The following is a 12,326-nucleotide window of genomic DNA, read 5'->3' as shown; positions in this document are numbered from 1 at the left end:
CATCATAACTTGATTGTTTCTTCTTTTCCACAAAAAAAAAAAAAAAATCTATATCCTTGAGGCATTCTTCTTATTCTTACCCAGACTGGTCTAGTCATATTTGACATCTCTGCCAACAAAGGAATCAGCCAGGACCAGAAACCCTTAGAACAGAGCAAGAGCTTGGATGCATCTCTGCCAAATGCTCCTGAGAACCAGCCATGCCCCTCATCAGCATCTGTCAGATTGTATTTCAAGATGCTCTGTGTTAGTTATGTACAAAATTGATTTTTACTGAAATTCTGATCAGACTTTCCTGAGGAGGGTAAATTGCATGCAAAATGTGACATGAAAGGGCAGCCCAAAGTGGGCATTGCACAGAGGGGAAATAGCTTCTAAAATCATTCATTCTTCAGGTCAATGTAGGGATTTGCCATGTGATTCTAGGAAAACTGAGAGAAGGCAGGCAAGTGCACACAGAGCAATAAAAGAGTTGATAATGAACAGTAATATAACTATTATATAACTAATATAACCAAATTAGTAATGACCAACATTTCTGTGAAAAAAACTTCATTCTAAAAATGAGCTGGTTTTTAACTTTGAAACAGACATCTGTGTACAGGTTGTGGATATCTGGTGAACAGATGCATATCAAATGTCTGTTCTTTGGTAAAAACTGATAGCCTGAAAAGAATGAATTCATATAACCATAGGAGCTTTCAAGAGGAGCTTATCCTTATCTAAGTGTCCATAATGATCAAAATATTCTTATATCAGTTTTATATATAAATATAAATATAAATATATATATATATATATATATACACACTTATATTTTTTTTATTAATTGTATATCTGATTTTTATTCACTCTCCTCAATTATTTTGTGGGAAAGGTGTCAAGTTTCCTATTTTCCATAGCCAGGGGTACTTCACCACATCTCTTAGTGGATGTGGCCTTTGGACAGTCCCAGCTCCCCTGGCTCCAGAGCCCCTCTCCCATCCAGCACCTGCATGGGCTGCAGAGCCCCTCAGTCCTGGAGCTGGTCTGACAGTGACCTGCTCCCCACAAAGGATCATCTTAGCTTCCATTTACTTTATATTCTTTATGGAAAATCCATAGAAATCAGTGAATCCACTGCATTCCTGTAGGAAATACATGTGTAAATTGGAACCAGCTAATCCATGTACAGATAGGAGCCTGTCCTCAGATGTGTGAGGTTAAGTGGCTTAATATCCAAAGCTGTGAGATAAAACATGGGCAGGTTTAAGATCAGAACTGAAGGTGGGGTTTTTTCCCTTCAAATCTAGTTCTTAGTTCTTTATCACATTGAATTTCATCACTGTACAAAAGATTATTTTTTTGTTTATCTGATTGTATAGAAGTGGAAATCCTACACTTCTCTAAGGGATTCAATTCACATGGTTCAAATGAACACGATAGAAGGCAATTTACTCTATAAACAGGTTTCAAACAAATTACTTCCGCAAGAAAAAAAAGTGTTTAAGGTGGACATTTTTCAGCAAATGCTCAGGTTCCTGCAGTGCTTTTAATGGTGGTAAATTTTACATGAACATTTACTTTAAAAGCTTTTTGTTGTAATATAAATGATGCACCTGTTATCTCAAAGCTGTCAAGAAAAAATCTAATAAATATTTGTAAGCTGCTTGAACAGGAGTTTTGTTTTATGCTCCCTGTGAATGAAAATAGGCTTTTTACTGCTTCTGCACCTATTTGTATGTTGAGATGTGTCCTGCAGAGTGAGGTGAAGATGCCATTCATTTCAAATTTAACCAATTTCTGTTTTTCTTTGTGCACAATTGCCTGAATAAACAGAAATCCTGGATGACTGCTCTACTAATTGCAATGGGAATGGAGAATGTATCTCAGGCCACTGCCACTGCTTCCCAGGATTCCTTGGTCCTGATTGTGCAAAAGGTAATCTCATATTAACTGACCCATGGTGCATGACAGGGATCATGATTATGGTGTGTGACTGCTGGGCTTGCAAAGATTCAAAGTGATTAAAGGAGATTAAATTCCTTTTTCCAGCCAGATGGCAGATACAGTACAAGCACACATGTGGAAAGTTTCTTTATGCTGTACTTGAGTTAACACGGATCAACCACTTCTCCCTCCCTGACTTTCAAATTTAATAGGTGCCTCCATCCACCTTTGCATCCTGTCTGTGAATGTAAAATACATTTTTAATAGGTGGTTAGCATAGCATAATGTTTTCTGCTACTTAAAAGTGACAAACAGTTTCACTTTGGAGAAAACATAAGTAAATCAAATGCTTCTGTAGTCTTAACTTGAATAGGGTGCAGATAAGAAACCTAAAGCAGCTTAGAGGTGGTTTTCTAGCATTAAGGCAAAAAAGCATGTTAAGTGAGCTTACTTCTGTTTCAGATATCTCTGTCAGTATTATCCATTATCCACTGCATGTGATGTCCAGAAATTCTCATGATTTCCCAATGTCTCCTCAAATGTAGGATTTATTTTTTTAAGACTCAGTTGGCTCAGAAATTGATACTGGATTGTAAAAGTAAGCTTCCACATTGCTGGTTTACATACAGATCAGCAATGGCTACAATTTCAATTATATTAAGGCTTCTTAGAAGAAAAAGGCAGGATCTTGCTTCAGTTCACAGGAAATAAATATTAATCTTACTGAAAATCAGGCACCCCTGCAAATTTTCTGCAGAGGCCAATCAAGGGGAGAGTTGGTTTTATCTTTTAGGATATCCCATTTCTGGTCAAAATTAAGGTATACAAGAGAGACTGAGGAGACAAAGACATTGTATTACTGCTGTACTGCCTAGTTCAGAGATTTCATTCTGTGACAACCCTTGAACCAAATGAAGAATTGAGGAGCTGGAGTGGAAAAGCAATTTTACAGAACGATAAATGCAATAAATGTTAATCTATGTAAGTATGTAAATACATTAAAAAGGTCAATCTGCCTTCTTCAGATTCCTGTCCAGTGCTGTGCAGTGGAAATGGAGAATATGAGAAAGGTCACTGTGTGTGTCGAAATGGCTGGAAAGGTGCAGAGTGTGATGTTCCAGAAGAGCAGTGTATTGATCCAACCTGCTTTGGCCATGGTACCTGCATCATGGGCGTCTGCATCTGTGTCCCCGGATACAAAGGAGAGATTTGTGAGGAAGGTTTGTGAAATTTCCTTCTCTATGGTCAGGAGGGTTGATTTTTGTCTTTAATTTCCACCTGGTTTAAGGTAGTTAAAAATTCACAGGGATGTGATTAGCTTTCTGTGAAGCAGAACTATTTTTCTCAAAACTGCCTTTACTGTCTGACAGAAAGTAATGTTAAATAGAAGTTTCTCAAAGGTAAAGGTATTCAGGTCTTGGTAACAGTCCTCTGGACTGATCACATAAAGTTCACATTTTTATTTGAAAAGATAAAATTATTTATTTCTATTTGGCCAAAAGCTCAAGGTAAGGCAGTCAGAAGATCATTTAAACAAAACAAGATGTGTTAGTTCTCCAAAGCAATCAGACTACTGTAATCAGCTTTTCCCTTTTTCATTCTGTTACATGTTAGATTTTTCTGACCATATAAAGCTGAAAGGGCAGCAAACAGGTTAGTTTACCAGAACATATTGTGTAATTCTGTTGTCATATGTCATTTTTACTGGGAGCCTTTGCTCACAGCACTAATCTGGCATCCTTTAAGGCTTGGCTAACAAAAAGTGGGAAATTCTGTGAGAAGAAGGTATTGTGTTTTTTGCTGCTTATGGTACTGATGTGTCTCTGCCCTCATCTAGAAACAGAAGCAGTTGTTGTTTCCCTCAGCATGTCTGAGATTGCTCATCAGCTTTGACTTTTTTCCCTTGTGCATAGCCTCAGAAAGCAGAACTCTTCCTCTTGCTTTCCCTGATTTGATGATTTTTCACTAGTCTCCTGACAGCATATTTTGTGTGTCCTGCTATAGAGATTTTCAGTAATTCTTTTGAGTAGCACACACAGGAGGCTTTTTATGTTGCTTGGATTCTCTAGTCAGAAAAATGTCCAGGATGAATTTGATAGATTTGACATACCTGGAATGGTTTTTAAAGGGAGGATCAAGAGAATGCTTCTGACATAGTCAATTGTTGGTAGTTTCAGAAACCAAGAAAACCCAAATGGGAAAAAGCAAGTAATACATAGATTTCCTCAGTGAGGCCATGATGCTGAACAAGCCTGTGGTGGTGAGAGGCTGACTGCTGTTTTCAGTGCTTTGTTTCTTGCCATAATGAGATCCTGCAAAATGGTTAGGGAAAAAACTGACATAAATGTACTCAGACAGCAATTGAAACTGAGACTGGGAAAACATTAGATTTTTACAGTAAGAAACTTATTTAGATTATAAAATAAGGTGTAATTATGTAGAAATACTGAAATATGGTGCATGAAACAAACCTGTGTAACCAAGTACAGTGGGGTTTTATTGTAGCAGTGTGTCCTTGATATGAGTGTTCAGTTTGTATTGTAAAACATAGCTAGTGCAGTAGTTAGGGAATTCTGTAAGGAATTAAGATTATTTTATTGTATGTAAACAAGATTTAGTCTTATAGCAGTGCTATAAGACACAGCAACAGATGTACTATCCAGGGAGCACCAGTAACTCCATGTATTCATTGCTCTGGAGGTCCCTTGAATTTGTCCTGCCAGATTATCATTCCTAAAATGGAGTCATTATATTAATTTTAAAATATCAGCAAAATAAAGAGCTGTCTCAGGATGAGGGAAAATTGCTGCGTATTTTTGTCCTATGCTTAGCAAGATGTGCATTGTCCAGAAACACTTGATTCCCTCTCTCAGAATTACACTGTGCACAAGCCTGGAAGACTTAAAAAGGTACAGCATAAATCCTGAAATAAAATGTTGAATTGGTGGCAAAGCAGTTCAAAAGATAAAGCTTTACTTCTTTATTTTTAGATTGAAAGGTCCTATAAACTGGAGGCCATTAATTTCTATGTCTGAAGTATTTAGCATTCCCTTCCTGAAGCAGAAAACATCTTTTCATTCCTGTAACACAGGATACTGTTTGTTAAGTTTACAGTTTAATTATTGAAACAGTACTTGTGCTGGTACTTGAGAAATACCTAGCAGAACTTTCACAGTGTCTCTTTAACATCAATCTGAAGCACGATGTAACATCAATGGGCTTCTGGCTAATTCTTTCCCATACTCAGACCCCACAGATCCTTCAGCTCCACAGTCTTCCTGCAGCCTCCAGGGAAGGCTGGCTGCTTCCTGCTTAAACCCTGTCTTGTTAAAGCAGTGCTGGGGCTTTGTGAAAGAATATGCTGCTCATACAGCACTAACCAGCTGATTTAAATTCCTCTACAGAGCTCCTGAATTTTTCACTAGGAATAGTTTAATCCAAATTGAGAACAAATTTAGTTCTTTGTTTGCAAATTGTTCATCAGTACATTATGACTTTTATGAAGCTGTTCATTACCTGCAATTGCCCAGCACATATTTTTTATGTGTATGGGAGTTGTTTTTTTTTACAGCAAGCATTGAGTCAGAGATTCACCACTCAATCTTAGTGGATAACCTTTTTTTGTCACAGATTTTCAGCTACAGAGATAGCTTTTCACAGGAAGGTGAAAGAATAAATCTTTCTTTTCCCAGATGTAAATAAAACACAGTGCACTTGTACCCTAATGGAAATACAAAACACAATTACAGAATTAACTATTAATTGCTCCAACTGTTTCCCAGCTCTACTACTGAAGCACAGACCTCACCAACTGAGACCAATAGATCTGTCCTGGGAATCTGCGTTTTAAAAATAAGACAAAATCCATGACAAGAGATTCATATGGCCTCTAACAGTCTATGTGCTTGCTTTTTCCCTTGTTTTTGACTTATACTTTTGCACAGATGTTAACAGACTCTTTTTCCCTTGTGTTTGCTAACATTGTTTCAGTTGAGTATTTGCAAAAAATCATCAAATTAATCTAAATCCCTGTCGTATTTCACTAGTAAATAACTGTAAAGGTGTGAGTTCTGTGCTCTAAGTTTTTGTTCCCTGCTTTCCAGAGGACTGCCTGGACCCCATGTGCTCTGGGCACGGCGTGTGCGTGCAGGGGGAATGTCACTGCTCCACGGGCTGGGGCGGGGTCAACTGTGAGACTGCGCTGCCCGTGTGCCAGGAGCAGTGCTCAGGCCATGGCACCTTCCTGCTGGACACAGGACTCTGCAGCTGTGAGCCACAGTGGACAGGACCTGACTGCTCCACAGGTATGATCAGGCTTGGCTGTATCAGCATTGCCTTTGCTTTCTGCTGGAGGCGTGAAATAAAGTAGCTGCTGTTGCTGTGCTAATAGGAATTTAAAAAACAAGATAGGGATGAACCATGAGTACTGTGGCATGGCACTCCATGGGCTTGTCAGTAACTGGCTTTCAGTTGCCAAGGATAAGAAATTTATTTTCTCTGTGACAAGAATGTTTCTGTCTGGTGGCGTGACACTGAGAGCAGTAATCCTGCAAGAGGGCTGATGCCTCCTGGCATGCACTGGGGGCAAATGTGACTCTCATCTGAGCTGCTGAGCACCTGTCAGGCTCATGCAGTCAGGGAATCCACAGTTCCAAGAGAGATTGGGAAGATGTTTAAAAATATATGTATATTCCGAATGCAATGACTGATGAGTAAGAAAGCTCTGTCAAGAAAAAAAAAATTAAACAAAAAAGACCATAATTCTCTCACACTGGGATAAAAACTCTCTTCCTCCTCAGAGGACCATCAAGGTTTTATCCCCCTAAACTGGACTAAGAGTTGAAATAGATTTCCTATATGCTTTATACATTTACATTTCATTTTCCTGAAATAAATGCATTCTGCACATTTTGCTCTGTAGTGGAGCACGTCATTACCAGTGTCTGTACTACTATTTTTTGCCCTATAGAGCCCACAGAGCCAGAATCTCAGATGATAAGTAGCACATCCCAGTGGAGAATAGATGCAAGTGACAGATCTGCTGAATACTGTGGAATACAGCCAGTGGTCCAAGTAACCAATTTTTCTTAGAAATCATAATTCATAAGAGCAGTTGGAAGAGTATAAATTTCTGCACAGCTCTTCAAAGTGTGTGATTATGGTCTTTAAGTAGGGACTTATAAAACGCTCCTCTACATGATGAATTTTTAAGCAACAAAATATTGACCTGCTAATAATTTTCAGTGTTTGTTACAAGGACCTTGCATTCAGTCTACACTCCAAAATTAATGCATGCAATTTTAGTCTGACACTGTCAGATATGGCACCTGCTTTGATAAGAATTGACTTCTTATTGGTTTTCAGCAAAAGCCTACTTGTTTGCATTTTTATCCTGTATTTTATTATATATTAAAAATACTTCCTGAGGTTTAGTATTATAGTAATATTTCCACTGATGAAGCAAACAATTAAGAGAGGTGTTAGCTATGTACTAATTTTTTACTCAAAAATATTGCAAACTAATTCTGTTTTAATACAATGTTATTGTAGCTCAAAAAGCCGTGTTAGTCTCAGTTGGGTCTGTTGTGTCAGCTGCATGGGACAGTTAGATATTAATTAAAGAATCAAAAGGTTAATAAATAAACTCCAGTGCTTTGAACATTTTTGGAAGGGAACCTCTTTACCTCCATCAGTAGAGAAAATACCTCTCTTCATCCCTAGTGTATCCTGAGTTATCAAAGGATGCTTTTCCAACTACTAACAGGCAGCATAGCCAGATGCTTCAGACTTTTCCTTTCAAATGTGTTTCTTCTTAGGTGTTAGACTAGATTCAGGATGCTCTTGGCAATATGCTGAGTGTTAGACTGAAGTATAAGATGTTCATTTGTGCCTGAGATGCTCTTCCTAGGATCAGTGATTGCTGTACATGTTGAAAATAAAGCTTGATTTTAGTGAGTAAGGAAAGCATCAAATGAATTTAGTAAGGAAGCATAAGAGGAGTGACAAGGTCACAGTAGAGGAGTTGTCATATGTGGAGAAAGTTATGAGGTTCTGTGCAATGAAGAGGATGAAATGGTAAAGGCACAGACTGCCTGTCTGGAGTCAGACAATAGCAGAGCTTTGCAGCTGAGAAGCCAACAGTCTCTCAGCCTGCCTCAAACCCTTGCACTTTGCCATCTCTGTACCACATCATTCACAGTGCAGTGAGAATTTGCCTTTCTGTAGCACCTTGAAGAATATAGGGTCTTGCCTTGAGGATTTCTGTGTTCCCCAGCAAATTCCAACTACTTTCAAAACACAGGGATGTATTATATTTAGTTTTATGGGATTTTAAAAATAGAAGTTAGTGTATCTTGACAGACTTAAAAAGGGAGAAATAGCAAAGGTTGTAGAATGTTTTTGAATATATTGGTCCCGATACAGTGTGGCCCAACCTGGAGAGGGATGAGCCAACTCTATGATATCTTCCCCTACCTACCCATCTCTAGCTCTTCAAACAATATAAACTTTAAAAGTGGCAGACTGGGAAAAGAATCAGTATAGGCAGAAGAACAGAGATGAAGGAAACTGTGATCTGTGCATATCCTTAAGAATTGCCAATGTTTGGAGGCCCAGCCTGAACTCTGGAATCATTAATGGATTTTTTGAGGCTGGAAAAGACCATGTTGTTTATGTTGTTTGATTTTCTGTAGAACATTACCAAAAAATAAGAATCATCCTTCAGTTTTTGCTTGACACTCATAGTTTCTGTTTAGTTTTTTAAAGTGAAGCTTCACACAGAGACAGAAAATTAAGGGTGGTCTGCCATTTCCTAGATAAATTGTTTCAATTGTGTCTGGCCCTCTCTGCTAAGAAGTGCACCTTCCACTCCTAGTATGAATAGGTGCAAAGTCTTGCAATCATGTTTCTTTCTGTGAGGTGAAAGACTGAAATTATATGAAGTCCTTTCCAGTGTCCAGCCTGATCTCTGCTCTGGCCTGTGAACTGGCACAACCCAATATCACTGCACTACCTCCAGATACTTCTATTTTAAAGTTATTGCCACACAATTGCCATCCCTTGGGGGCCAGACAATCCTCTTGCAGAACTCCAAAGCAGCTGTTAGGATATGTTTTCATTGTGTTTAAATTGGTTCTCAATAAAAGCAGTTCAATATGACTTGAAAGTTGTTCAGAAACTTAGTATTGCTAATCCTGTACTACTTGTAGGATACAAGTTAGGCTGCATTTTTGTTCAGCTTTGTTAAGATCCATCCTTTCAATATCCTTGGCTGGATATCTGTTTCAGATATATTTGGCCTCTTTCCACCCTACAATATTGAACTTCCATAAAAATTCATTTTCATTTGTTAGCTCAGATTTCAATTTGCCTCTCCCAGAGATGACATGGTTTTCATTTAAGCTTTGCCTTGCTGCTTATGAGCATCTTTGTAAAGGCTCTTCCTATCACCTAACTACAACCATACAGATAATACACCTCTGAGTCTTCTGCCTTCTTTAGGCAGAATCAACTGAACTTCACCCTGGAAAGATTCTGGCAGATTTTTAGCTACACCAATCAAAACAATATTGTGTCTTTTTGACAGCCATATGTGATCAGGAGAAGAAATTTTAAAAGTACCTTCTGTCTGTCTTTGGTTTATTATATGGACAAGATCAAAATGTTCTAACTGTTCTATATGGATATAGATTGGTTATATATACTGACATGTATTTATCATGAGGGAGATGGATTAGTCTCTTGTGCCAGTTTGCCAACTGGCCTTAATACTGAAGGTCAAAAAAACAAGCTGTGGCTTTCACTGCTTCAAAATTATATCAGTGTCAGAAATTTGTAGAGAAGCCACACAGATTTATTCCAGCAGCGTGCTTTCAAGTGCTGTACCTGGGACAGAGCTGTTATAATTCCAGCTGTAAGGATCCCAAGCCTGCAGTAATATGGTTGATTCTTCCATTCCTACCAGCCTCGGCAGATGTTGCTTGCTGCCTTTACCTGTGGTGTGGTCCATGCTGAAATACACAGAGATCTAGCATCTTCTTCTACAGGAACTTCATTTCTTTAGTTGTTTTACTTGCTGTACCTTGAACAGTCATCTGTCCTGCTTTCTGCAGTATTCTTTGGACTGTGCAAGGATTAAGGGGAGTTAGTCCATTTTGCCTGAAGAGAGGCAGAGGCATCAGGGTCAGGCTAAGCTGATCTCAGGCAGAGATCCACAGACATCTTTGAGAAGAGCTGTCTTTCACCATTTTGATTCTCAAAGTGTTTCCAAGGCAAAAAGAAACAGCACCAGTACTGCTACAGCTCTACATTGTCCAAGATGTTCCCAAAAGTAACATCAACAATAGAGCAAACAGGTCAACTTCAATCATTGAAATAGCTTTAGCTCATGCTAAAGAAAAGAAGATGTGATTTCATCTCTTTATTGATTAGCCTGTGAAAAAACAAATGCTTCTCTGATGTAAAGCACTGAAAATTAAAAACCCATTATAATGGTCACAACACAGATGAACACATTCACTTTTGGAATTAATTCATTGCTATCTTGTTTATCACTTTGCCCATTTAATTTTAGGGTTTTTCCCTAGTTTGGTCATCCTTTGGCAAGTCACACCAAAGTGCTTGAAGACGTTCAGCCATTACAATTTAGCCATCTAACAGCAGACGTGCACGAGAGAAATGCACAAGAGACTGACTTCTATTTCTCATTTAGTCTTCCCCTGCCTCTATGAGATGTGGAGAACAGAAATGTCATACTTTGTTCCAAGTCAGACTGATTATATAATATGTTTTGTGAAAGTCACCTGTACTGAAAAAGGTCATCTTTGGAGTAGTTCAGAGTCTCAGCATCTTTACACCATGCTGAACCCTGTTATGATTGTGTGTGAAAATCCATTATCAGTGAGACCTTCAGCATACATCTCAGCTGACCTGGGCAGTAGGGGTGTGATCTACTGATAAATGACACAGTCAGTAGGATGGAAGACTCATATTGCACTATTTTAATATCACCAGGACTTCAGTATACATCTTTCTACTTACTGTCTATGGATCTTTGTTGCTTTATTTATAGGCTGTCACCCAAAATGCCTTGATGTTAATGAGTCATCTCCCCTTGAGGTGTCTAGGCAGTGCTTTTCAGAAAGAGAAAATCAAACTCGTAGTGCTGACTGCTCCTGTCAGGTAGAAGGCAAGCTGTGGCTAATTGAAGGTGCAGCATCAACTGAACAAAAAAACTCATCTTCTGTTCTCAGATTGACACCTTTAACATGGAGCCTTGAGATTAAGGGAGAGAAATCAAGAGAAAATGGATGACAGAGTTGTTCAGGGGGGCAGAGCCTTGCATAAATTAGTGTAACTGCAGTGATACCAGCAGTGCAGTCCCAGTGTGTTTTAGGTGAGAATCCAGCCCAGAGTCACTAATTAATTGCAGCACTGTGCCTAAAATATTATAGACTGAGAAATCTGTGACAGAGCTGATGCCTCTGACATCCTGTCCTGCATTCATTTCTTTAGACTCTATTCAGACAAAGTAGGCCAGTTTCTGTCCCCTTACTCCAGGACACTTGTCATAATTCTGCTGAATCCATTTATATCACTGAAGCAACCTAATTATGATTGGGAAAAGAATACTGGCAGTTCTTAGTCACAAAAACATTCATCCTAAAATGATTATATGGAGATGGTATATATTTAGCATATCTATTTTTGGTTAAGCTCTCCTAGCAAGATTGGTGGTAATTTTACAAAGGGTAAAAATGAATCAGCAGCCTCTTCCTTCGATATCTTGTGAAGCAAAAAACGTCTTTAAAGCTGAAGTGCTTTGAAAAATGCAAAATGCTGTAATTGTTGTAAATTGATATGTGCAGAGTGGAGTAATTTAAAAATCATTAGAAGTCTGCATTTTTTACAGGAAAGTACTTCAAAAAGAAATTAAGGCATAATACAGTATATTAATGTAGTTCAAGACATCTCAAATAGGTTTCAAAATTAAACATCAAAAACTGCAGCTTGAAAAAATAATTAGGTGAACCCATTTCATCGTAATCAGAAACTCTTCCGGTTTAGGGAATTGCAATATGTGGGTGTCAGTCATTCTCATTTACCAAGGACAAGGCTGTTCACTACAAAGAGCTTGCAGTAGTGAAAATAGCCTTGAAATTTCCTCAGTACATGATGTAATGTCGTGCATTTTCTGTAGACTGCTCAGTTGCACATTGGTGCTGCCCCTCTGCTCCCTATTTTAGACAAATCTCAAGAACTTTTTAATTATACTGGAAATGTCCTTCGCTGTTTTGTTCTTAAGAAATGATGGACTTGCTTAATTTCATCTAACTGTCCTCTTTCTGTAATTTGTGAGGAGCTTTGCCTGCTACTGCTCTGCTAATTAAAAGGATGAT

At 38.4% G+C, this 12,326-nt stretch overlaps 1 protein-coding gene across 1 annotated transcript in view; it reads left to right on the top strand.

Annotated features, from left to right (window-relative positions):
- Window positions 1-12,326, top strand: part of TENM1 (teneurin transmembrane protein 1) — a 306,681-nt gene that overhangs the window by 182,035 nt on the left and 112,320 nt on the right. The window contains exons 9-11 of the mRNA XM_059482796.1: window positions 1,819-1,920; window positions 2,955-3,149; window positions 6,033-6,233. Coding sequence (XP_059338779.1) covers window positions 1,819-1,920; window positions 2,955-3,149; window positions 6,033-6,233 — 498 coding nt within the window. The remainder of the gene's footprint in view (window positions 1-1,818; window positions 1,921-2,954; window positions 3,150-6,032; window positions 6,234-12,326) is intronic.

Source organism: Ammospiza nelsoni, chromosome 15 (genome assembly GCF_027579445.1).
Source record: "Ammospiza nelsoni isolate bAmmNel1 chromosome 15, bAmmNel1.pri, whole genome shotgun sequence".
NCBI lineage: Eukaryota > Metazoa > Chordata > Aves > Passeriformes > Passerellidae > Ammospiza > Ammospiza nelsoni.
This window is presented reverse-complemented; position numbering and strand designations above follow the sequence as displayed.